This window comes from Antechinus flavipes, chromosome 6 (assembly GCF_016432865.1).
Source record: "Antechinus flavipes isolate AdamAnt ecotype Samford, QLD, Australia chromosome 6, AdamAnt_v2, whole genome shotgun sequence".
NCBI classification, from domain to species: Eukaryota; Metazoa; Chordata; class Mammalia; order Dasyuromorphia; family Dasyuridae; genus Antechinus; species Antechinus flavipes.
In genome coordinates, this window is record NC_067403.1 from 264067515 (window position 1) to 264092507 (window position 24993).

The window sequence follows — 24993 nt, forward strand, 5'->3', positions numbered from 1 at the left end:
GGACCACGCCAAAGAAGGATCAAGAACTCCAATGAGAAAGTGCAGGAGTGACTTCCTCCAGCCCGACCTGCCCTGGCAGCCTGGTGGGATTTGTCTATGGCCAGGCTGAACAGGGAAGGGAATAAGCACCTGTAAAGTGCCTACTATGTGCAAGACACTGCACTGAGCCAGTGGCTACTCTGTGCCAGGCATTGTGCTAAGTGCTTTAGTCCTGTCTCATTTGATCCTACAACCACCTAGGAGTTATGGGATTATCTCCATTTTGTAGTTGAGGAAACTGAGGCAGAGCTTGTCCATGCTCACACAGTTAGTGCTCATCTTTTTGATTCCAGACCCAGCACTGTGTCCACTGAGCCAGCAGCCTCTCGGTATCAGCCCAGGGTAATGAGAGAAGCTCTGGGAAGACATGGATTCTATGAGGTTTTGTGTTTGAAGCCAGCAAGAACAGGAAACTCCCCAAAGAAAGCCCCAGAGCAGGGGTTCTGAGAATCAGGAAGAGGTAGCAGCCAGTATGGGGGCATCACACTCAGGAAGGCTGTGCTGAGGTACCAGAGAGTACCCCGAAGGTCAGCCCAGAAACCTGGGAAACGCCTAAGTTTGACTATCCCTCGTAAGGAACTGAGCCTGGCTTGGACAAACTAAATTAAAGGAACTGAAGAGATGAGAAGCGAAGAAAACACTAATTTTTTTTTTTTTAAGTGCTTTAGATCTAGAAAGGAGAGAATGACTTCATAACAATTACAAGCAGAGGCTCAGAGAAAAAAATGGAATTTTACAAGGCCTACATGAATGCTGAGAAAAAATAAAATGAAATACAAAATGAAATCAGTGTTGGAGGAAAGAATTGGAAGAAAACAGCCTAGAATAGAGTGCAATGACCCAAGAAATGGACTGAAATGAAAGAAATGAAAACTAGAAAAGAAACCAAAGACTCCAGGAAAGATTATATTAAAATCAAAATATTTTTAAAATAAAATTTAATATACTTGCTATTAAAAAAAAAAAACTAACCTGCAAAATGGATCAAGGATGATTTATAAATGAAAATTTCCTATTTGATCTATTAGTTCTGACCTATTTAAAAAAATGGTTATATATAGATAGGACAAATCCACCAAGTTGTGAACTGATCTGATCAATCTGGAGAACAATTTGGAACTATGCCCAAAGGGCTGTCAAACTACATACCTTTGAGCAATGTCCCAACTGGTACTGTATCCCAAAGAGATCATAAAACAGGGAAAAGGACCTACATGTGCAAAAATGTTTGTGGTGGCCCTTTTTTTAGTGGCTGAAAACTAGGTGGATGCCCATCAGCTGGGGAGTGATTGAATCAGTAATAGTATTTGAATGTTGTGAAATAGTGTTGTTCTATAAAAAATGATCAGCAGGATGATTTTGGAGAAGGCTGGAGAGACTCACATGAACTGCTGCTGAATGAAGTGGAGAGAACTAGGAGATCATTGTACATGGCAACAGCAGATTATACAATGATCATATTCTGATACATGTGGCTCTTTTCAACTTTGAGGTGATTCAGGCCAGCTCCAATGGTCTTTTGATGAAGAGAGCCATCTGCACCCAGAAAGAACTGTGGGAACTGAGTGTGGCTCACAGCATAGCATTTTCACTCTTTTTCTTGTTGTATGCTTGCATTTTGTTTTCTGTTTCATTTTTTTTCCCTTTTGATCTGATTTTTCTTGTGCAGCATGATAATTGTGGAAACATAGAAAAATTGCATGTTTAACATATATTAGATTACTTGTCATCTAGGTGTCTCACCACCTGGTCATGAGTTAGTGAGAGGAAGGGAGGGAAAAAATTTGGAATGCCAAGTTTTACAAGAGTGAATGTTGAAAATTATCTATGCACATGTTTTGAAAATTAAAAGCTTTAATAAAAAGATTAAAAAAAGATTCCACCAAAATCAAAAGTCCCAGGAATATTTTAATCTAAATCTAAAAGTCAAAGAAAAAAGACTGCAAACATCTGGAAAGAAGATGTGTGTGTCATAAGGTACTACAGTCAGGATGACTCAAAACCTGAAAGCTTTTATGATAAATGCAAAGAGATGCTGGAATAAAAGATTCCAAAAAGCAGAAGAAAAATACAATTAGAAACCAAGAATAGCTCATTCTGAAAAGCTAAGTTTAATCTTAAAGGTGAAAAAAAATTTTAAATGGCTCTTTAATGGAATATTGGACTTTCAGACATATCCAATGAAAAGACCACAGTTGGGCCGAAACTCTGAAATGCAAACACATGCGAAGAAATTTAGAAAAGGTAAATTTGACTGAGCAATTGGAAGGAGCAGTAAAATGATGTGGTGCTAACATTGAAATCTTGCTGGAGTTGAAGCGGATAGTGAAAGTATTAAAGGGTATTGTGGGAGGGGCTAGGCGTGGCTTCTTTACTCTGAGAGTTTGAAAACAGAAACAAGAAGGGAGGGTAAGAGGAATAGAGAAAAATAGAGAAGAAGAAGGGGGAGAAAACCAATATTCCTCATCAATGGAATACATGAGTAGACAAGATTACCAAGAGAGCTGAGAAGGAGCAAGCATCAGATGGCAGAAAAGACCCTCAAAGGAGAGCTGAACGAACACACACAGTTCGCTGTAGAAACGAAACAAAACGAGTTTAGCAGGAAATAAAGAGGATGGGTTTGGAAAGTAAAGGAGTTCTATGCAGGAGTGGGGAGGATACTTTATGTCACTTTCTAGACAATCAGGGAATGCCTGAACCAAGGGTAATGAGTGCCTACCATGTGCCAGGCACTGCGCTAAGTACTTCACAAATATCATCTCACTTTATCTTTACAAATATCTTGGGAGGTAGGGGCTATTATCCCTGTTTTATAGATGGGGAAACAGGCAGAAAGGCAGAGGTTAAGCGCTTGCCCAGAGCCACCTATCTAGCGTCCGAAGCTGGATTTGAACTCTGGTTTTCCTAACTTTGGTCCACCATGGCATCACCCAGCTGCATAATGGAGGTCTGGCACACACTGGCTTGTTCAGTTGGTGTGACCTCTCCCCATGGAAGATCTTAGGGAACTTGCTTCTGGGAGAGTCCCAAGGATGAGTTCTGGAGAAACACATCGTAGCAAGCACAGACATTGTGTGGTTGGCGAGGCGGAGACCCCTGACTTGTTTGGGAGAGACTCAAAAGGTCTGTCAGCACCAGCTACTTCCCCTTTTGCCTCAGTCATCCTTCGGGGTTCCCAGGGAGATTCCTGTGACTCTAAAAAATAGACTTTGACCTTTGATGGTGGTGGTTATTTCCTGTTTTAGATGAAGGCAATGGCATCTGCTGCTACCCTGGGACTTTTGAAAGATTAGGAGATTGAGCCAGAAAAATCCCAGAGTCTGAATCTAGGTCAAGATTTTGCAGTCAGCACAGACGTGATATCCTTAAAGAGCAACCTTTGGGAATGATGATTAGGGTCCCAGCCCAAGAATGGCTGAGACTGAGACTTGAGACTCCTGGTGGAGATGCTGCGCAGGGACGTGAGCTTTGGACTGCTGCTCTGAAGGAAGTCAGGCAAATCTTAAGGCTATAATCCCCTAGACCATGTGGGAACCTTGAAGGTTCTCTCCTAAGAGAGGACTCCAGAGCACACTCACTCTAAGACTTACATTATTTTTAAAAGAAATATATTTTATTTTCCACCAATAACATGTCAAAGCAATTTTTAACAGTCTTTTCCCCTAACATTTTGAGTTCCAAATTCTATCACTCCCTTCTTCCCTTTTCCTCCTCTCTTCTCCCTGAGAAAGTAATCACATATATGTTATATTTGTAAATCATGAAAAACATTTCCATATTAGTCATTTTGTACAAGAAGGCTCAAATTAAAAAAAAAGAAAGTGAAGAAACAGAAAGCGTCAGTCTGTAGTCAGTGAATATTAGTTTTTTCTCTAGAGCATGCTCCATCATGAAACCTTTGGGATCGTTTTGGATCACTATATTGCTAAGAATAGCTAAGTCATTCACCATTCCTCCTTGCACAATCCTGCTGTTGCTGTCTACAACAAGGTCCTGGTTCTGCTCACATCATTTTGCATCAGTTCATGTAAGTCTTTCCAGGTTTTCCAAAATCATCCTGCTTGTTATTTCTTATGGTACAATAATATTCCATTACAATCATATCCCTCAGCTTGTTCAGCCATTGCCCCATTGAAGGGCACTCCTTTGATGTCCAATTCTTCATCACTGTATGCAGGCGCGCACGCACACACACCCCCCAAAACAAAATTGCTATCCTATGTTGGTACAAATAGGCAAACAGGGCTTTCCCTCTTCTTTTTTTCTTGTCTTTAGGCTATAGACCTAGCAGAGGTACTGCTGGATCAAAGGATGTGCACAGTTATATAGCCCTTTGGGCTGAGTCCCAAATTGCTCTCCAGAATGCTTGGATCAGTTCACAGTTTCACTAATAATGCCTTAGCATCCCAGTTTTCCCACTTTCCCTCAAACATCCATCATTTCCCATTTTTTTGAGTTATCAGAGTGGCTAATATAACAAAAAAACATAAATTTGACACCTTTTTAAAAATATATTTGAGAAAAGAAGCTTTTATTAGAGATAATTGTTGCAAATCCCTGCAACCCCAGCTTCTGCTTTCATTTTAATTTTGCTTGTTTGTGTAAAAAAACCTTTTCAATTTTACATAACCAAAATTTTGCGTTTTGTGATGGTCTCTATATTTTCTTAGGTTGTAAAATTTACCCTTATCCACAGATCTGAACTACTCCAGGTTCTCCTAATTTGCTCATGGTATCATCTTTTATGTAGAAATAATGTGCCCATTTTGGCTTTATCATGGTATATGGTGAAATGTCTCTCTATATCTAGCTTCTTCCATCCTGTTATCCAGTTTTCCCAGCAGTTTTTGTGAAATGAGTTTTTGTTCCAAAAATTTGTAGCTTTGGCTTTATCATATACTAGATCCCTGTGGTCCTTTATTATAATTTGTACCCAGTTTGATCCACCACCATTGTTCTGCCATTCTACTTCTTAGCCAGTCCCAGATTGTTTTAAAGGCTTACACTATTATGGGTTACAGCAGAGGTTCTAGGGGGAGCCATCCAGTCAGAAGAGATGCTGTGTATTTCTTTTCTACTTGTAACCCCAGGGCTCATCACCATGCTTTGCACAGTCGATGCTTAACAAATGCTCCATTCATTTATGAAAAAAAATGCACAGAGGGGGAGGAAGTTCAGAAAGACGCGCAAACAAGCAGGGCAGTTTTGAAAATAATGGGCAGCATTTATTATAATTAAAAATCGGTAGCGTGAAATTTAGATTCATACTTTTCATAGAGAATCTATTTTCCGTATTCTGCTGTGTGTAGTGTTTAAGTTCAGAAAAAAAATAAGTTAATAGAGTATTTAAGTAACCTATATTTTGATTAACTATGTGAATCAGACTTGTGGGTGTGCTGTGGTGTCCTGTAATGCACAGGTTTGGCTTCTTTGGTTTAATTGTGTCACCTCACAGCCTCATTTTTCACCCCCAGTGGGTCTCATTATGATCCCACAGAACATTGAAGAGTTTCCTATCCGCGTGGAAGCAGGTCTTCAGCCGAGGGCCTGGGGATGTGCGCAAAGCTGTCTGTCCCACATTTTTATCCATGACTTGGTAAAAGGTGTACATGACATCCCTGCCATACCTGCTGCTTTCCCAATGCTGGGAGGGAGGCCGGCAAAACTGCCCCCACGATGGCATCAGGGCCCACATTCGGCCCTCTCTTTTTCAATGATTATTCTCCTCCTGGTCCTGGGCTGGCGAGGGTTCAGGAAGGGAAAAGAGAAGTACGCAGGGAGCACACTTACAGGTGGCAGGGAGCACACTTACAGGTGGCAGGGAGCACACTTACATATGGCAGGGAGCACTTACACATGGCAGGGAGCACACTTACACGTGGCAGGGAGCACACTTACATGGCAGGGAGCACACTTACACATGGCAGGGAGCACACTTACATGGCAGGGAGCACACTTACATGTGGCAAGGAGCACACTTACACATGGCAGGGAGCACACTTACACGTGGCAGGGAGCACACTTACACGTGGCAGGGAGCACACTTACATGGCAGGGAGCACACTTACACGTGGCAAGGAGCACACTTACACATGGCAGGGAGCACACTTACATGGCAGGGAGCACACTTACACATGGCAGGGAACACATTTACACGTGGCAGGGAGCACACTTACACATGGCAGGGAGCACACTTATACGTGGCAGGGAGCACACTTACATGGCAGGGAGCACACTTACATGGCAGGGAGCACACTTACACATGGCAGGGAACACATTTACACGTGGCAGGGAGCACACTTACACGTGGCAGGGAGCACACTTACACGTGGCAGGGAGCACACTTACACATGGCAGGGAGCACACTTACACGTGGCAGGGAGCACACTTACATGGCAGGGAGCACACTTACATGGCAGGGAGCACACTTACACATGGCAGGGAACACATTTACACGTGGCAGGGAGCACACTTACACGTGGCAGGGAGCACACTTACACGTGGCAGGGAGCACACTTACACGTGGCAGGGAGCACACTTACATGGCAGGGAGCACACTTACATGGCAGGGAGCACACTTACATGTGGCAAGGAGCACACTTACACATGGCAGGGAACACTTTTACACGTGGCAGGGAGCACACTTACATGGCAGGGAGCACACTTACACATGGCAGGGAACACATTTACACGTGGCAGGGAGCACACTTACACGTGGCAGGGAGCACACTTACACGTGGCAGGGAGCACACTTACATGGCAGGGAGCACACTTACACGTGGCAGGGAGCACACTTACACGTGGCAAGGAGCACACTTACACATGGCAGGGAGCACACTTACATGGCAGGGAGCACACTTACATGTGGCAAGGAGCACACTTACACATGGCAGGGAACACTTTTACACGTGGCAGGGAGCACACTTACATGTGGCAAGGAGCACACTTACACATGGCAGGGAACACATTTACACGTGGCAGGGAGCACACTTACACGTGGCAGGGAGCACACTTACATGGCAGGGAGCACACTTACACGTGGCAGGGAGCACACTTACATGGCAGGGAGCACACTTACACGTGGTGGGAAGCTATGCAATTAGACAGAGGGCCGGGGCTGCTGCCTCTTTTCCCTTCCGCTGCACTTCCTGACTGCCATGGGCATGGCAGCTTGCAAGGGGCCGCGGTCCTGGGTTTGTCACGAGGCAGGTTCCCAGGAGCCAAAAGCAGTTTAGGAGGTGACTCACCCCTGGAGCAGACATGAGGTCCAGACTTCACAAGGGAGGATCCTAAGCCCTGAGACTGACGGCTAATGGTGACTCCCACTGGACGGGTGAGCTGGAAGAGAAACCTCAGTTCTTCCCTTCCCTCTCTCCTCTCTCCCTCGATTTCCTCTCTAAAATCCGTAGTCCTGCAGTGGACTCGGAAACGGACACCCCTTCCTTCCCTTCTCGGGGGAGCCGCCGCCTCCGGGCTCCGCAGGATGGGAGGCGGGGTGGGGGGGTGGGGGGGTGGGGGGAGTGGGGGAGGGCTGGGGGGGTGGGGGGGGGGGGGGGGGGGGGGTGGGGGGAGTGGGGGAGGGCTGGGGGGGTGGGCGGGGGGGGCGGGGGGGTTAAGTGGATGCCCCGGCGGGGAAGTCCGGAGCCACTCTCTCTTCCCTCACCACGTGCAGGAACCGCGCGCCGCTCCGAGGCTGAGCTCCGGGCGCACGGATGGCGCGCTTTGTGACTGGGTGGGGGCTCCTGGGCTACGGGCAGAGCCTGGAGTTCGCGGTGCCGGGAGCACTCTCTGATTCTGCCCCGGCCCCAAAGCTCGGAGCTACGGGGAACCAGAGGGGGAGCCCCCTCTGGTGGTCAGTAGGGCTTCTGCAGCCTCTCCGGAAGGCCAGAGCGACGGACCGCGCCGGAATTGGGCGGTTGGAGGGAGCGCCACCTTGTGGGCCACGTCCACATTGCTTTCTCTTGTTCCGTGATCTCCGGCCCCGGGGACGGTTCCGCTTAAGACGGGCACGGTCCTAAATGCGCGTCTTTATATGTCTTTTAAAAAACGTTTCCCAAGCGCCCTTCAGGTCTCACTTCCCTTGTCACATTCACCTCCCTGGATGACCATGACCTGAAATAACAGAAGGGCCGAACCCTAAATGCCTTATTTGCAGGAACCAGATTAAATGCAATTAGGAAATGTTTCATCAGATAAATACGCGATGAGGATCGGCCACTTTCCTCTTAGGGCGTCAAGGTGCTGGGAAGCCAGGCCTGACGTCTGCTAAAGCGCGCTTCAGACGCGCCCCAGCCACGAGCCTGGGCAGGACACCTCCGTGCGCCTCAGTTTCCTGAGCTGGAGGAGGGAATGCCGCGGCTGCCCCCATGGGTCAGGAAGAATTGACTGTGTCCCCCCAAACTGACTAAAGATGACGTAATTCCTTGAAGCAGGGACCTGGATTTTGCAATTTGTGTCCCCAGTTTGCAGGATGCCGCACAGTAAACATTCAACAAATCCTCCATAACTGGCAAAAACAAACAAGAAACAAACAAAATGTGATGCTTATTGTTGCTGTCTTTACTACCTTGTTCTGACTGAGGGCAGATAGGAATGGCAGGAGGATGTCACTGTCCCGTTATGATCCCTTTCTATTTCATGCTCTGTGGAGTGTTCGACAGGGTCCCAACTACTTCCTGTAGTGAAATGGAAGGTCATCCACCGCAGACCCTCCGCAAACTTCCTTGGGACACCTCCAGTGCAGGGGGGCTGCGGGAGGATGGGTCTGTCCCTCTGGAGTGGTGGTCTCGGAGACCCGGCTTCTAGAGTTTCTCCCAGGGAGTTTGGTGCAAACATTCTTCTCAGGCTTGATGGATCATTGTTGCATCCAGGCAGTTGGGAGGAGTCGTCTCTGAGAACAACTTGGTTGCAGTGTCCTTTATTGCTTGAATTCTCCGAGATGTTTTACCGTCCACATTTACAATGTAGGGACTCTGTCCTCAGGCTCCCTCTGGACATAAGCTTCTTTTTATCATATTTGACAAACTCAGTGGTGTATACCTTGACAACTGTTCAATGGTTTTCCCGTTCCCTCCAAATTTCTATAGGTTTTTGGAGGCCTTCCGTGGCACCAGAGCAGAGACCGTCCGTGGCACCAGAGCAGAGACCGTCCGTGGCATCAGAGCAGAGGCTGTCCATGGCACCAGAGTGGAGGCTGTCCGTGGCACCAGAGCAGAGGCCGTCCGTGGCACCAGAGCAGAGACCGTCCGTGGCATCAGAGCAGAGGCCGTCCATGGCACCAGAGCAGAGACCGTCCATGGCACCAGAGTGGAGGCTGTCCGTGGCACCAGAGCAGAGACCGTCCGTGGCACCATGGCTTTAGAGTGAAGGCCGTCTGTGGCACCAGAGCGGAGGCCATCCGTGGCATCACAGTGGAAGTTTTTTTCTGTTTTTTATTTTGTTTTATTATGTTTTAAGAATGCTTATCAATAACAACAACATCTGGCATTTTTATAGCACTTACTATGTGCCAGACATTGTGCTAAGTATTTTATAGATACCGTCTCATCTGATCAAACCTCTTCTTCCTATTTGGCTAGGAAATGTTCATTTTTTTAAAGCTGCCTTAGGTTGAGGGGTTCTTTACATCAGTGATATCAAACTCACTGGCCCACTAATCCACACAGCAGGATTTCTTCAGGCTGTTTGAGTTTTTAAATGTAATAGTATTTGCTTTGTTGAATTTTTATATTGTTAAATATTTTCAAATTTCACTTAAGGTTTTTTCCTGAATCACACTTTAATCTGATTCTGGAGGTTGTGGCTGAGGGCTACATGTTTGAAATCTCTCCTGTGTATCACTGATAGTGTTTTGTTAGGATACTTTACAAATCTGTTATGGTCCCTTTTAGAGTTATTATTGATATCAATATTAATACAAATCCATCACTTCAGTAAATGCCTTTTCTTTGAGCCACTTGCATGTTCTGACTAATGAAAATTAGACACGGTGGGGGGGTTGGGGAGGGGTGGCTCCGGAGTGTGGATCTGTAAAATACCATGAACTATGCCCTAGCAAGCCCGCTCACCAAGGCATATTGTGGGCTGGCCATGGAGGGAACTGCAGAAACAATACCAGGAGTCCTCACACTTTTTAAATAGGGGGCCAGTTCACTGCCCCTCAGACTGTTAGAGGCCAGACTATAGTAAAAACAAAAATGTGGGCCTTTAAATAAACTTCATAGCCCTGAGTGAGGGGGAATAATAGTCCTCAGCTGCTGCATCTGGCTCGCGGACATAGTTTGAGGACCCCTGCAATAGATGTTTTGGAAAGGCCTTGCTATGAAAAAGCAAAACCCAGATATGGACTTGGAACCAGGCGAAGGAACAGAACAATCTTGACAAGCAGGCAGTGAAAGCCTCTAGCTGATGACCTGGCCAGAGAGAAACAGGCTGGGGTTGGAGCCTAAGATCCCTCCGGTGGATCAGCTCAGGCTATCCGGAAGTCCAAGGGAGGAATGCCAGACAGCAGATCCAACAGAGTCATCTTGGTTCCGGACTTCTGGAGTAGGGCATAGTCAGGCATAGAAATGGGAGCTGGACACCCGTAAGCTGAGGCCCATCAGACCTGTCCTGGGTGCTCTGCTGCAAGCCTTCTCTTCAGGCTGATTGAGTCTGTTCTGAAAGCCTCCATCTCAGGTGAACCAGAATGCGGGAGGGGGGAGGAAGGCCATCTTTTGGATTAGGGAGAAAAGAGTGGTCCTGGAAGTCACAGCCAAGACCAGAATGAGGCTGGCCCTTCAATTGAACCAGGGTCCCTCCTGCCCAGGACACCCCAAGGCAGGTTGGGGGATCTAGCTCTACCTTGGCAAGGCCCTCTGTCAATGACTTAGGCACAGTAGACAAGTCAGGAAAAAAAAATTTATTTTGAATAAAAAACTCAAAGAGACTGAACGGTTAGGAATTGTGAAAAACTTCATCTTTAGGACACAATTTCACAGAAATCATCTTGCACAGTGTGGGTCCTGGTCACTTGCCCCAGGATCAGGTTCTTGGGAATGGCTGCCTGCTCCCCAAGTGCTCTGGGGGGACCCTGACCCAACCATAGCAATAGGCTGGGTGCTGGAGGGAAGTCTGGGACTTGTCCTTTCCTCCCTTCCCTCTTCTGCCTTGATCTCAGTCAGAATGGCATGTCTCTGGGCCTTAGGAAGGGGGATCCCTGGGGCTATCTCCTCTTTCAAATTGTGGTCATGTGGCTGACCCACCCTCCTCTGACAGGACCCTGGTCCCTCTCCCCCTCTGGGCCTCTAAGACAAGGTTGAATCCACTTCTCCAGTCCAGGAGAGTTCACCTTCTTTCAGAAGGGAAGCAAGTTCTGGTACCTCTCAGACCCAGAGGTGACTTCTCTGGGGCAGTGGGAGGGGGCACAGGGCTTGTTTCTCTTCTGAAAGTGAGGGAGCTTTCCCAGAGTCCCCTTCCCTCTGAGAGAAAGGGTCCTGTTTGAAGACCTCCAGCCACCATGGCGGCCCCTTCCAAGGGGCTGGGGGACGGTGCGCTGGAAGGCCACCCACGGACTCCAAGGCATCGGCAGAAGCTGAGCTCAGTCCCGGGGGCCCCTCTTGCTCCTGGCATCCCACATCCCCCGTTTCGAGTGGTAGTGGTGATAGAAGTTTCGGAGCCGGAGCCGCTCCACCTCCAGGCCGGCCTGCAAGACCCTGCGGGGAAGGCCGGGAAAAAGCGGAGTCAGGAACCCGACAGGAGGGGGAGGGGGCTGCGTGTGTTCTTCCAGGGGGACAAAGCCCCCCAATTCTTTCATCTCCGCTTCCTGGAAGGGTCAGATCAATCTCTTCCCCCTCCCCGCCACCCTTTTTGCTTTTGTAAGCAATGGGATTAAGTGATTTGTCCCGGATCATACAATTAGTGTCGGAGGCCAGATTTGAACTCGGGTGCTCTCTCCACTCCACCTCCAGCTGCCTCCAAACCCCGTCTTCTACAGGAAGGCCTCCCCGAGCCCGCTTCATTCTGGGACTCCGCCTCCCCCAAGCCTACAATTTATCTGGTTTATAGTTCGAACACAAGTTAGCTCCGCGTTAAATTATAAAGTCCCTGAGGGCAGGGACTGACTTCTGCCTTTGTCTCCCCAGCACGTAGGCACTGGAAACATGGGGAAATGGGGGGAAGGGGGAGTCAGACACCTGTCCAGCAGCTCCCAATCCTCGCCGCCCCAGCGATCCCGGAACTCCTCCGTGTTCATACCCCCAACTCGGTCGAAGTCCGACTTGTAGATCCCGAAAAGCCCGAAACCATTCACCTCCCAGTAGCCTGAGAGCAGAAGGAGGACAAAGGGGGCGTCTGAGACCCCAGGATCTGCCCGCTCCCTCCTCCCGCCCCTGACCCTTGGGTTCTGTTCAGGTGAGAAGGAAGCGATCACGCTTCAGGAAGGCAGGGAGGCGGGGAGGTTTGGTGGTCCCTCCTGGGGTCGTTTCCCTGCCCGACGATCGAGGGACTACCATGGGGGTCTACAGGAGAGCTCCCGCAGCCGAGCCGCATGACCACAGGGGCGAAGGCGAGCTTTCCCTCCACACAGTGTTTGCGGATGCCGTCCAGGATGTTGAGGGGAAAGTGAATGTGCAGGTCACACAGGAACACGATGCTGCTGCCGTCCTGCGACACGGTGAGGGTTGGCCTGCCGCCGGCCCGGGCCCTCGCGTGCTCCACCCGCCGAGCCCCGCCGAGCCCGCCCCGCCCCTCCCCCGTCCGCGCGCCCCGCCGCGGGTCACCTCGATGGCGTCCACGCCCGCCTGGAGCCCCGAGGCCCGCTCGAAGTTCCCGGTGCGCTTCAAGTACTGGTACCTGGTGGGAGGTGGATTAAGGCTGGGGAGAGTGTTGGGGCGGGACTCCGGAGCCTCGGGGAGGGGCACGGGACAGGGCGGAGTCTGGGGGGCGGGGCACGGGCCCCAGCTGAGAGAGGACGCTACAAGGGGCCCCAGGTGTGCGTTACCTGGGCAGTCGCGCCGCCCGCAGCGCCCGCTCCACGTCCATGTCGTCGCTGTCGAAGTCCACCAGGACTACACTGAAGCGCGTGTCGCCCGTGAGCGCGTGCAGCGAAGCCATGTCCCAGAGGAAGCGGGTCACCCAGCGCGCCTGGTTCTTCACTGGGGACAGAGCGGGCGGCCCGGGCTCAGCTGGGCCCAGCCTTCCGCCCGCCACAGCCCTCCCGACCTCGGCCCCTGCTCTCCAGCGCCCCGTACCTGGCACCACGAAGTGAACCACGACGTCCTGGCGCCAGGCCAGGCGCACTGGCCGGCAGAGCAGGGGTTCGGGGGCACGACTCGGCGGCTCGGACGGGGTCCGGGCCGGGGCCGCCTCGGGGGCCGCCCCGTTGTCGCCGTCGCCCTCGCCGTCCACCTCGGTTTCGTCTTCCCCGTCGCCCCCGGTTCGCGTCCGCGGCAGCCGCAGGAAGACGTACTCGGACAGCCGCAGCCGGCCGTGCCCGCCGCGCTCTTGCAGCTCCAGCTCGAGCAGGTAGCGGCTGCCTCGGGCCGAGTCCCGGCGCTTTTCCACGTTTACGATGCGCAGCAGCGAGAAACGCCTGAAGGTGAAGGGGGCGCGGTCACGGGGACTCCGGGCTCCCGGTGCCCCTCTTTCGCCCTGGCTAGCGGCTCCGGCCCCCTCTTGGGTCGCCTGTGGGCAATTCCCCGCGCCGGAGCCCCGGGCCCCTCTCGCGCCGGAGTCCCGCCCCCTCTCGCGCCGGAACCCCGGGTCTCTCTCGCGCCGGAGACCCGGTTCTCTTTCTGCCTGCCTCGAAATGGGAGACACACATGCAAAGCGCTCCTTCGAACCAAATTCGGCGGCCGCAGGGAAAGTACTTAGCAGAGGGAAAACTGGCAGGAGGGGGGCGGCAAGAGCCTCCTCTGTGTAGAAGGGTAGGTTTCAGTTGGGACTCAGAGGAAGCCAGGAGAGGGGACAGTGGGGGGCATCCAGAGAAAATGCTGGGGCCGAGAGCAGTAAAAGGGGGAGCAGGGACAGTGGAGGCGAGGGGTGCTCTCACTGTGACCCAGGATTTTCTATTGGATTCATCGAGGAGAACCACAGCAACTTAGTAATGGGGTGCGTGCGTGCCACGGGAGGGAGACCACGTGGCCAGCTTCGTGGAAGGGGCAGCGAGTGGAGGGGAGGGACGAGCAGAACCCGATCTTGGCAGCTACAGCAATAATAGTGGCCTGCGCCGGCCTGGGGGCGCAGCTGCAGGAAAGGAGACCTGCGTGAGAGCCACGAGGGCCCCAAGGTGAAATCCGGAGGCCTTGACAGATGGGGTCCCAGAGGGGAGAGAGGGAGGGGTGGAGGCTGAGACCCGGGGTGGAGCTTGAGTCTGGAAGAAGGGAAGGGTCCGGGGTGGGGGGAAGGATGAGCTCAGGCGGGGATGTGGTGACCTGAGGGGCGTGGGGCAGCCGGAGATGAAAGAGGTTAGGGCTGGAAAAGGAAGCCTGGGAATGCTCAGCAGAAAAATGGGAACCAAGACCACAGGACCCGAAAAGGGCACCAAGGGGGTGGTAGAGAGGGAAGGAGGAGAAAGCCTCGGGGCCACCCACGGTTATTGGGCGCCGCCTGGAGGTAGATCCGGCAAAGGAGGCCCCGGGTAGGAGGACCAAGGGAGAGTCCCAGAAAGTGAGAGGAGAGGGGCAAGAGAGACATGCAAGAGGGACGTGCTAAAGTGCCCTCGGGTGTTTCATTAGTTCCTCTCAACCAGCCTGCGGGGCAGATGCTATTATTTCCATTTTGCAGTCAAAGAAACTGAGGCTAAAAGAGTTGCCTGGAGGGTTGGAGGCTAGGTTTGAACTCCTGGGCTCCAGGCCCAGGGCTGCAGGAGGGATGGCATCCCTGTGGAGGGCCAAGAAAGCCCAGGGATGGAAAAGGGGCCTTGGGAGTGGGCAGCAGGGATTTCAGTGGGTCTGATGAGGTCAGAGGCCGAGAGAAGAAAATGGAGGCAGCTCTTGGAGGGATGCTGAACAACAAGTGGGGACTGAGGGATGGGGGGGGGGGAACCCGGATGAGCAAGGCCGTGAGCCAGCCTCTCGGGAGAGAAAGGAGGAGCTGGATCCAGAGCGGTCCTGGGGGTGCCCCCCTCCCACTATGGCGGCCCTAGGGGTGTCCCCCGACTACGGCTTTGACAAACCCCCTCCTTAACTTCATCTGAGGATCTCTTACTTGGAGCTCCCCCTTCTCAAAGCCCCCCTTGTCCAGGAACCTAAAGGAGTGGGAGCAGTTCCATTTGCAGAGGTGAGTGGGGGGCCAGCCGCCGGGAAGGGGCCTCCTGGGAGAGACCGGCTGCCTCCTCCTGGCCCTGGAAGCTCACCTTCCCTGCTTCTGGGCCTCTCCCCCTGCCACCACCGGGCCAGGTCGTGCCTGCCAATTACGGGTGGCCCACAGGGCCCTGGCTCGAGCTCCCCCCCAGTGCCATCCACTCCGGCAAGTCAGACACCCTCTCCCCATCTCCTTTCCTTCCCTCCCTACCCCCCTGCCATGACCAGTGCTACCCATCAGCTCCCCTCAAAGGCTGCTTCCTCTGTCCCTGTTCCTTCTCCCAGCTCTGCCCGGAGCTCACCCACCGTGTCCCCAACCGCTCCTGGAGGGGGCTCTGACTGGCCCCCCTGCTTCTGGCCCCACGCCCAGCCTCACTCTGAGCCAGCCCTCTCCGCTGTGAACATTCTGCCTCCCTTCCTCCCCGGACCCTAGTGCCTTCCCCTTGCCTCCCAACAAAGCTCGGTTTCCAGTCCTTTACTGCTCCTTCCTTCAGCCTTCTTGTACTCGATCCTCCTCCCCGCCCCCAACTCTGCCATCCAGGTGCCCTGGCTTTCCACTCTAGCTGAAAGCTGGCATACAGTAGGTGCTCAATCAATGCTGATGGACTGGTCTTGAAGAGAATGCTCCATCTTTATCTCTGATCATCCCTCATTCCTGGACCGCCCTCGCTCCTCCCACCTGCTTCCTAGTTCCCTGTTACCTCTCCTGGGCCCCCTCCCAAACCCCCACCCATGACCTTTCCCCTTCTCTTCCCTTCCTCTGTCCCAGTGAACTATGGCCCCAGGGGCTCCTGGTGAGCCTGACCCGGGAGGGGCTTGCTCGGTGTTGCCAACGGCCTGCCTGCAGCAGTGCTCCCCCTGCTCCTTTGGCCCTGCTATGAGGACTTGCGGAGGTGGGGGGTGGCCGGGGGGCTCCGGCCCACTTCCCCTCCCCCTCCTGTTGCATGCAGCCTCAGTCTCCCTTTGAAGTCCCTGCCCCAGGCAGCCCTCCCCCCCCCCCCGCCTCCCCAGGCAGGACCCCCAGAGCCAGGAATGGGCTGCCAGGACTGCAGGGGCGGGTGGGGGGGCTCCAGCTGGGCCAGTCCATGCTCTCCCCCGCCGCTAGTTAGTGACTCCCCCCGCCCCAGGCAGCCCCGGGTACCCCTCGTGCAGCGTGTTCAGCCGCTCCATGTACTGGGCCACAATGTCCACAGCCTCAGCCTCGGCCAGCTGCAGGTTCCCAGACACGTTGCACCGAAGGTCGTTCCAGTCCGAGCGCAGCAGCTCGAAGTCCATGGCCCCCACGCTGAACGTGCGCTGCCAGTTGATGGCCTCCTCAGGCCAGGAGCCCCGGGGCGGGGCCGCCTCCTCCTCCTCGCTGTCCTGGGACGTGGCCGTCTCCTCGGGACCGGCCTCTGCTCCCTCCGCCCCAAGCTTCCCCCCCGCAGGCCCGGCCTGCGCCACCTCGGACACGTGAAGGAAGGAGGTGACGGGCTCGCCCCGCTCTGAGGAGGCGTTGGAGGCCGGGCCGGGGAGCCCGGTGGTCGGGTCCAGGGCCCCCTGAGTGAGGCTGCCTCTGGAGGTCCTCCTGAGGGAATTCCCAGGCCCCGGGGGCCGGGCCGGGGAGGCGCCGACCGTGGGAACTCGATGCCCCGGAGGCCGGCGAGGAGCCCGCAGATGCACCCTCTGAAGGGGCCGGGGGTAGAGGAAAATGCCAGGCAGTGGGGGCTGCCAGGGGCCGCGGGCGAGCCAGGGCCGGGGCCGTGGGGGCCGCGTCCGGGAGGGCCGGTGCTGCCCGCGGTGCACCCTCGTCACGTACACTTTCTCTGGCTTCTTTGGGGACCGTGGGGCAGGAGGCCTGGGGGGCGGCGCCCGTCCCAGGAAGAGGGAGGTCGCCAAGGCTCCCTCGGGACCTTGGGGGGTGACTGAAGCCGGCTGGGCCCAGCTGAGGGCGCGGGTGAGCCGGGGCTCCCGCCTTGGGCGGGGGTCGGGGCTGCTGTCCTTGGTCCCTTGGGGGTCCCGAGTGCCCCAGGGGGGAGAGGTGGTCCTGCTGGGGGAGGGCTGGGCTCCTGTGGGCTCTGGGCTGTCCGCTTCCTCTTCTTCCTCTTCCTCCTCCAAGAAACCTGGGGAGAAGGGACAGCTGCTCAAGGAACTGCCTGCGGGCAGGGGGAATTAGGAGGCTCTGGCCGGGGGCACTCACTGTCTGGGTCGAGGAACAGGAAAGCTCCACGCCCAACCCCCTCCTCATCCCCGTCGTCTTCGTCGTCCATCTTCATGTATTTGTAAAACCCAAACCTGGGGAGGCAGGGAGGCTGGACTAAGAAACGCCTCCCCTCCTCCCCTGGCCGCCTGAGGTAAGCAATTCTGGCAGGACCTGGGCACTGCCCCCTCTGCCCCCCCAGCCCTGCTCGGGCCCCATGGGCACTGCCCCCTCTGCCCCCCCAGCCCTGCTTGGGCCCCATGGGCACTGCCCCCTCTGCCCCCCCAGCCCTGCTCGGGCCCCATGGGCACTGCCCCCTCTGCCCCCCCAGCCCTGCTTGGGCCCCATGGGCACTGCCCCCTTTGCCTCCCAGCCCTGCTTGGGCCCCTTGGGCACCACCTTTCCAGGTACAGTGGAGACTCCCGGTAGAAGCACTTGTTACTAGTTTCCATATGTGTGAGTCGGGTGAAGTCATTGGGGTACACAAAGGAGAGATAGACCTGGAGGCGAGGGTCCCAAAGGTTAGAGGTCACAGGTTAGAGGCAGGACCTCCTTTAGGAATCTGGGGGCAAGGTAGAGGTCACTTACGAACTGCAGGCCCTGGTAGCGGGCGATGGGGAAGTCCTTGACCACGTAGGTGGGGGCGTAAGCACAGGGCACCAGCACGTTCTCCAGACGGGATGGCTCCAGCCTGGGCGCTGGGGGCGGGAGGGAGGGGGAAGGGTCAGCGACCTGCCCCAGCCACTGTCCTCCGGCCCCTCCGGCCCGTCTCCCCCCCCCTCACTGAGGAAAAAGGTGTCCCGGGCATCCGGCCTCAGCATGTCTGCCCCGAGCTCCTTGGGCTGTGGCCCCAGCTTGGCCACGTGGCTGGCCAGGGACTGGGGGATGTGGGTCACGTGATCCATCTTCAGGGATGACTCATCTGGGGGGAGAGAGGACCCCTGAAGTCACCTCCTCCCAGGGGCCGCCCTCTGCCCTCTGCCCTCGGATGGGCCCGCTGCCCCCGACTTCTCACACCTGTGTAGAGGGAGATGTGGGAGGAGCCGATGACCTCGAACTTCAGGCCGGGCAGGAACACTCGCCACTGGGGAGGGAGGGAGGACATGTTAGAGGCCAGGGCGGAGCTTCAGGGGGGCCGGGGGCTGCCCCGCTCCGGCCCCAACCGGGGGGCTCAGGACTCACCCCCACTTCCACGTGGTCAGATCCCCGGTCATCCTGCTTGTGCAGCAGCTCAAAGTAATAGCGTCGGGAAGAGGAGAGCCTGGGAGGGAGAACCAGAGGGGCGCTGGGTGGGGAGACTGGGGAAGGGGGGGCCTGCTTCCCAATGGGGGGAGATGGGGAAGGAGACACTGGGGGGCCTGCCCCCAAGGGGGAGAGGGGGACACTGAGGATCCTGCTTCCCAAAGGGGTGGCAGACGGGGGAGAGAGAGACTTGGGGTCCTGCCTCCCAAGGGGGAGGGGGGAGAATGAGGGTCCCGCCTCCCCAAAGGGGGTCTGGGATATATTCATTTAGGAAGAATCCCTGGGGCTTGAACCCTCAGATACAAGGGCCAGGGCTCCCCCACTGTGTCTGGGCCCAGGGGGTTTTGGCTGGGATCCCCGGGGAGCCCACCGAGCTCTCACCGCTTGGGCTTGGACACCTGGGAGCTGAACTTGGTGAATTCCCCGGGTGCTGTCCACTCGGAGCCGGTCTAGAGTGAGGAATATGAGGGGAGCGCGTGACGTGGGCCCCTTGTCACCCCATAAGTAGCCTGGAGGTGGAGGGAGACCCTGAGACAGCTCCGGGAGGGCCCCTCCCCACCAGCTCGTGGCTTGCCGTGGCCTTGACAGGAAGTCACTGGCCACTGTTTGGGACCCTCTGGCTGCAGGAGCTCCCTCCTCCCTCATAACAGGAGCCAGTGGGGGCCTGCTGGGCCCTCTTGCCCTCCCTGGCCTGGCTCCTGAGTCTGCCCTCTCCCCTGCGGGCACAAACCTCCCTCTCTGAGGGTCCTCCCTGCAGCCCCTAGCCATTAGTTCTCTGGGCTGAAGGAGCCCTTTCCTTCATGGGAGGCCTGGGGAGCCTCATTTCAGAGGGAAGACCCTGCGACTTCCCCCACGTGCTTAGCCCGCTTCTCAGCTTTTCTCCATCTGCATGGACAGCACGTGGGGGAAGTCGCAGGGTCTTCCCTCTGAAATGAGGCTCCTGCTTCCCAAAGGGGTGGCAGACGGGGGAGAGAGAGACTTGGGATCCTGCCTCCCAAGGGGGAGGGGGGAGAATGAGGGTCCCGCCTCCCCAAAGAGGGTCTGGGGTATATTCATTTAGGAAGAATCCTTGGGGCTTAGCCCTAGAATCCAGCTCTTGGGCCTTGGACCTTCCCATCCTGGCCTGGAGAAACTGGTTGTTCCCTCTCTTCCAATGCCTGGGGCTCTCCTGGGAGGGTCTCTAAGGCCCCTTGGATCCAGGTGTTGGCTGAGCACGGGGCCTGCGGGCACAGGGCCGGCCTGGGCCTCCTGGGCCCTATCTTCCTCACCCCAGCCCCCTTACTGCCCCAGGCCCAACTTCTCAGGGGTGGTCTCTGCCTTGGGGTCGGCCCCGCCCCAGCTGTCTCTGCTTCTGGCTGAGAAGCAGGCTAAGCAGAGAGCCCTGGGCCCATCGCTGGAGACCCCCAGCCCCGGCGGGGGGTCCTGGGCATACCTTGCCTACGTAGGCCACCAGCTGGGCACCTGCTGGGCTCTCATCGGGGCTCAGCCAGAACTCTGAGTTATCATCGGAGGCCACAGAGAACTGGACGTCACCTGAGGACCAGGCAGGGGCCACGCTCTAGCACCATGGCGGAGCCCCCCACGGGTGATCCCGTGGCCTCCTCCCTGCGCCCCCTCCCTGGACCTCGCCCCCATACCGTCTCTGCTGGGGTGGATGTAGCCGAAGATGCGCAGACCGTAATTCTTCCACTTAGGCGACACGGCCAGTTTCTTCACTGTCGTGCGGCTCTGGGCAGGGACGATGGGGCAGCCCATGACCTCCTGACCCCAGGACCCTCTCTGGGCATGCGGCCCTTCTGATGTCTGGGAGCCCTGACCCTCCTTTCCCTTCACCCCCTGCCTAATGTCCCCTGGGCCTCCCAGCGTCCCCTGATCCCTCCAAGCTCCATCCACAGCCTCCCCTGATATCTCCTTGGCTCCTGGTCTCCCCCTCCAATTCTCTCTTCCCCTTCGACCGTGGCCCTCGGGCTCCCCCAGGTCCCCAGGCTCCCCCGTCCGCTGCCCCTCCTCTGCCCCGCCAGGGGCACACTCACATGGGGAAACAGTGGGAAATGAAGGTTCCTCCTCAGGCTCCCCACAGTGCCTCCACACCAGTCCTCAAACACGTGCAGGTTGACCTTCCCCCTGTACTGTGTGTGCAAGAGGCCCATTGCCCTGTGACCCTGCGGTGGGAGCCTGGCTGTCACCGGCCCCCGCGAGCCCTCACTGCCCTCGGGCACTCACCTCCTCCTGCCATGGGGGGACCTGGCGGGTGAGGTTCGGAGGGGATGGCCGTCCGCCCTGTCCAGGGAAGGTGCTCAGCTCCCGCCCGTCGGCCTGCAGGAGAGAGTGTGACTCAGGTGTGGAGAGCACAGGGGTGGGGGGGCGCGGGGTGCCCACATCGTGGGGGCCCTTACCAGCTGCTCCTCCTCACGGCTCTCGCTGGAGTCTTCCACCCTCTTGGGGGGAGACACGACCTGGGATCCTCCCGCCCCCTTCCCGGCGTCCGTGACCTCACTCAGCTTTTCTCCATCTGCATGGGCAGCACGTGGGGGAAGTTGCAGGGTCTTCCCTCTGAAATGAGGCTCCCCAGGCCTCCCATGGCCCAGCGGCCTCCCCTGGCCCAGAGGCCTCCCCTGGCCCAGAGGCCTCCCCTGGCCCAGAAGCCTCCCCTGGCCCAGAGGCCTCCCCTGGCCCAGAAGCCTCCCCTGGCCCAGAAGCCTCCCCTGGCCCAGAGGCCTCCCCTGGCCCAGAAGCCTCCCCTGGCCCAGAAGCCTCCCCTGGCCCAGAGGCCTCCCCTGGCCCAGTGGCCTCCCCTGGCCCAGTGGCCTCCCCTGGCCCAGAGGCCTCCCCTGGCCCAGAAGCCTCCCCTGGCCCAGTGGCCTCCCCTGGCCCAGTGGCCTCCCACCTAGGCCAGGGCCCACTGCCCCCAGCATGGAGCTGCCCTGTCAGGGAACAAGTTGGTGGGGAAGGAGGGGAGAGGTGCCCGCGCTATCCTGGGGGGCCTGCAAGGCATGGGCCTAGGGCTCATAGCCCAAGAAGGAAGGTTCTTGTGTCCCAGGGTTAGCTCATGTGGATGGCTAGCTAGTGTGGACGGGCCAGCAGGAGGGCCCATCTGAAAGCCGGGATGGGCTGCCGGGCCCCATTGGGCTAACTGCTCCTGGTGCCCCCCAGTGCCAAACCTGGAACCTCCAACTGGGCGCCCCCCCCACCTGCCATGAGCTGGCCGGGCTGGCCAAAGGAGCAACCTCTCAGCAAGTGAGGCTGTAGGCTGGACCCCTCTGCAGACCAGGGAAGCTGCCTCCAAGCTCCCCCAACGGGCAGCTCCAGCCTCCTCCCTGTTCTGGGCCCGCAGGACCCCACCTCTCTCCTGCAGTGAGCTCGGAACTGAGCTTCCAGACTCCCCTCCATCTCGCACAGCGCACTGGTGCCCTCCCTGGGTCCCGCAGGCCAAAACGCACACTCCTAATCCTGGCATTCAAAGCCCCCGCCAGTTGCCTCTCCTTCCTCCACGTGCCCCAACCCCTCTCCAGGGCCAGCGGCCAGTGCGTCCCTTCCCGGCCCGATGGGAGGGGAGGTCCACGGGGGATGGAAGGAGCTGCCCGGCTCTGGCGCTCCCACTCCGCACACCCGGGCTTGGTTTCCGGAGTCCGGAGCGGATGCTGAGGTTTCCACTTCCCCATACGGGGAGAACTCTTGCTCTAATACACCTCCTCCCTTTACCCCGGGGCTGCGACCTCCCAAGGAGCCAGGTTCCCTGCTAGAGGAAGGGGGGGTGGCTTTCCCTTTGGGGAAGGGGAAAAACCCTTAGGGGCCCCCTTGTCAGAGGCTGTCCCCTGCTTGCTGCCCCCTACTCTGGTCACTTTCTCACCCTCTTCAGTCCATCAGCCACCAAAATTCTCTTCCTAAAGCAGAATGCTCTCCTCCAACCTTCCGTGGCTCCCTATGGCCACTGGCCCGAGGCAGCTTCACACTCCTGCACCTTAATCCTCCCCGCAGGTCTCAACTACTCACTTTCCCCAAGCCTGCCTCACAGCATGCTCCCCCGCCCCTGCCCGGGGCCTAGTGCTAACCCTAATCCTAACGGTGCAGCTCCTGTTCCAGCTTGGCTGGACTCCCTCTCCGTGTTTGATCGCATTTGCTTCCCCTGTGACATTCTGTGGGAACAGTCCTAGCCTGGAAGACCTTGGGCAGGGATCGGTACTAGTAGGGAAGTCCTGGGGGGAGATGGGAGGTGGTGGAAGGGGGGCGGGGGGAACGGGGCACGTACAGCCCCAGCCTCTGGCAGGAAATCTGAGCAGGGGGCGGTGGAGGAGGAACAGCCCTGGAATCTGAGTGGACAGGGTCTAGATCCTTCTGCGGAATCCCTTCCCGTTCTGGGAGTCCCCCCGCCCCCGGCCCTGCCCTCACGGGACACGGAGCCTCAGTTTCCAATACACAGTCCCGAGGAGACAAGATGCCGCGGGAGGATGCTGAGTCCCAGGTGCGCTGGCACACCCCAGGTTTGGGACCCCTGACACCCAACCCAGAAGACAAACTCCAGGATGCGGGACGGAATCCGGGTCTTTAACCTGCCCCCCATCAACAGCCCTATCGGACCCAGGGGGCGCCGGCCCTAGAAGGAGGTGCCGGTGCTTTGGAGCATCTTCTGATAAAAGGGCCAGGCTCCTTTTCCCCAGAACCAAGGGACGAGCCACGAAAGCCAGGGCTGACACGTGGGCAGAGGGGAAGTGAGAGACCAAGGCTGGAACTCGGACAGGCCAGTGTCCGCGGCTGGAGAGTGGGAAGCGGGGAACCACGGGTGGTCTTGGAGCAAGGCAGGGCCAATGGCCAGGACTGTGCTTTTGCTGAGTGGAGGACGGAGGATTGAGGTTTCAGGGATTGGGAACCCCAGGGCAATTTTGTCTGGAAGACCGGTCACCTGTCTCTCTCTCCCCTCCCCGCCGTCCCCCACGGAAAAGGCCAAACTGAAGAGGACCCTGACTGCCCCGTTGGTCTGGTGGCCAGGCCGCTCTGCCACAGGCTCCAGTGGTCCCTTCCCTGTCCTCACACTGGCCTGCCTCTGAATAACCTTTCCCCGTTACTTGCCTAGTTCTAATGGGGTGTGAGATCCTCCCACCCAGGACCCCACTGAGGGGGTCTTTCTGGCCAGGGACCTCCAGAGGTGATACTCTCAGCGGGCCGTGACCCAGCTGTTCCCTCCCAAAGGCCCCAGGGCTCTGTGGAGGAGAAAGTGAGGCAGCCGGGGGAGCTTCCCTGGGCGGGAGCCTACCTGGGCCGGAGCCTCCGCTGAGGCGCAGCCGAAGGGCTCTGCCCTGGCGCACGAGGCTCAGGTGCAGGTAGGTGAGCCACGCGGCGCAGGTGAGCAGCACCAGCAGCAGTAGCAGGCGGAACTGCTTGCGAAGCTTCTTCACTGGGAAGCGCAGCATGGTCAGGGGTGGGTCCCAGCCGGCCCGGCCAGGGCTCCCCGGGCCTGCCTGCCCGCCCTCCCCGCCGCCTTTCTTTCCTCCTGGTCCCGCTGTCCCTAGCTGCCTCGGTCCCCGGGCACCCCCAGCCTCATGCTCCCCGAGCCCTGGGCAGGGAAGGGGCGGGCAGGGCTGGAATGGACCAGGCTGGGCAGGGCCCGGATGGGCCGGCCGGGCAGGGATGGACTGGGCAGGGCCGGCACTCCCTCCGTCCTTCTCTCTTTCACTCCAGGGACGGCCAGGCCCGGACCCACTTCAGCGCCCACCGCCCGGGCTCCGGGCTTCGTACATTGGCCAGGGGGCCGGGGCTCCGAACCAGCGCATGACCCCCTCCTCCTCCTCCTCTTTCTCCCGCCTCTTCTTCCTCCTCCTCCCCCTCCCACCTCTTCTTCCTCCTCCTCCTTCTCCCCTTCTTTCTCTTTCCTCCGGCTCCTTCTCCCCCTCTTTCTCCTCCTCCTTGTCCCCCTCCTTTCCTCCCTTCCCCCTCCTCTTCTTCCTCCTCCTCCTCCTCCTCTCTGTCCGCCTTTGTTCTTCGCAGCGGCCTGGGATGGGGCTTCCCAGGCGGGCCCGGCTCCGCACCCTTAGTCCGGGGGGCCCCAGCTGCTTTCTCGCCGCGGGAGCCGCGGCGGGAGCTGGACCGAGAGCAGCTGCAGCAGCGGCAGCAGCAGCGGCGGCCGCGCTGCGATGCTACCCACCGTGAAACGGGACGCGGACCGGCCGCCGGCAACCGGCCAATCATCGGTCTCTTTCTCCGGGCTAACCAACAGACGCCCAGAGGAGGCGGAGCCTTCTGGGGTTAGGCTGC

The 24993-nt window shown here is 57.0% G+C and overlaps 2 protein-coding genes across 2 annotated transcripts; one reads left to right on the forward strand and one right to left on the reverse strand.

Moving 5' to 3' along the window:
- The first annotated feature begins 2 nt into the window (after positions 1–2).
- LOC127539779 (uncharacterized) lies at positions 3–9993 on the forward strand. Its single transcript, XM_051964107.1, has 2 exons — positions 3–7375; positions 9129–9993. The coding sequence occupies exon 1, from the start codon at positions 6003–6005 to the stop codon at positions 7143–7145; it is 1143 nt and encodes a 380-aa protein (XP_051820067.1). The 5' UTR covers positions 3–6002; the 3' UTR covers positions 7146–7375; positions 9129–9993.
- Positions 9994–10927: 934 nt separating this feature from the next.
- B4GALNT4 (beta-1,4-N-acetyl-galactosaminyltransferase 4) lies at positions 10928–24553 on the reverse strand. The gene is made up of 20 exons (XM_051964809.1): positions 23996–24553; positions 21141–21256; positions 20968–21060; positions 20778–20873; positions 20382–20472; positions 20177–20277; positions 19126–19193; positions 18685–18763; positions 18520–18586; positions 18287–18424; positions 18091–18200; positions 17902–18002; positions 17503–17597; positions 16465–17425; positions 13272–13612; positions 13022–13175; positions 12801–12873; positions 12531–12684; positions 12216–12342; positions 10928–11735 (listed from the first exon to the last, which is right to left on the reverse strand). Exons 1-20 carry the CDS (start codon positions 24150–24152, stop codon positions 11621–11623), a joined length of 3237 nt encoding a protein of 1078 aa, XP_051820769.1. The 5' UTR covers positions 24153–24553; the 3' UTR covers positions 10928–11620.
- Positions 24554–24993: the final 440 nt, after the last annotated feature.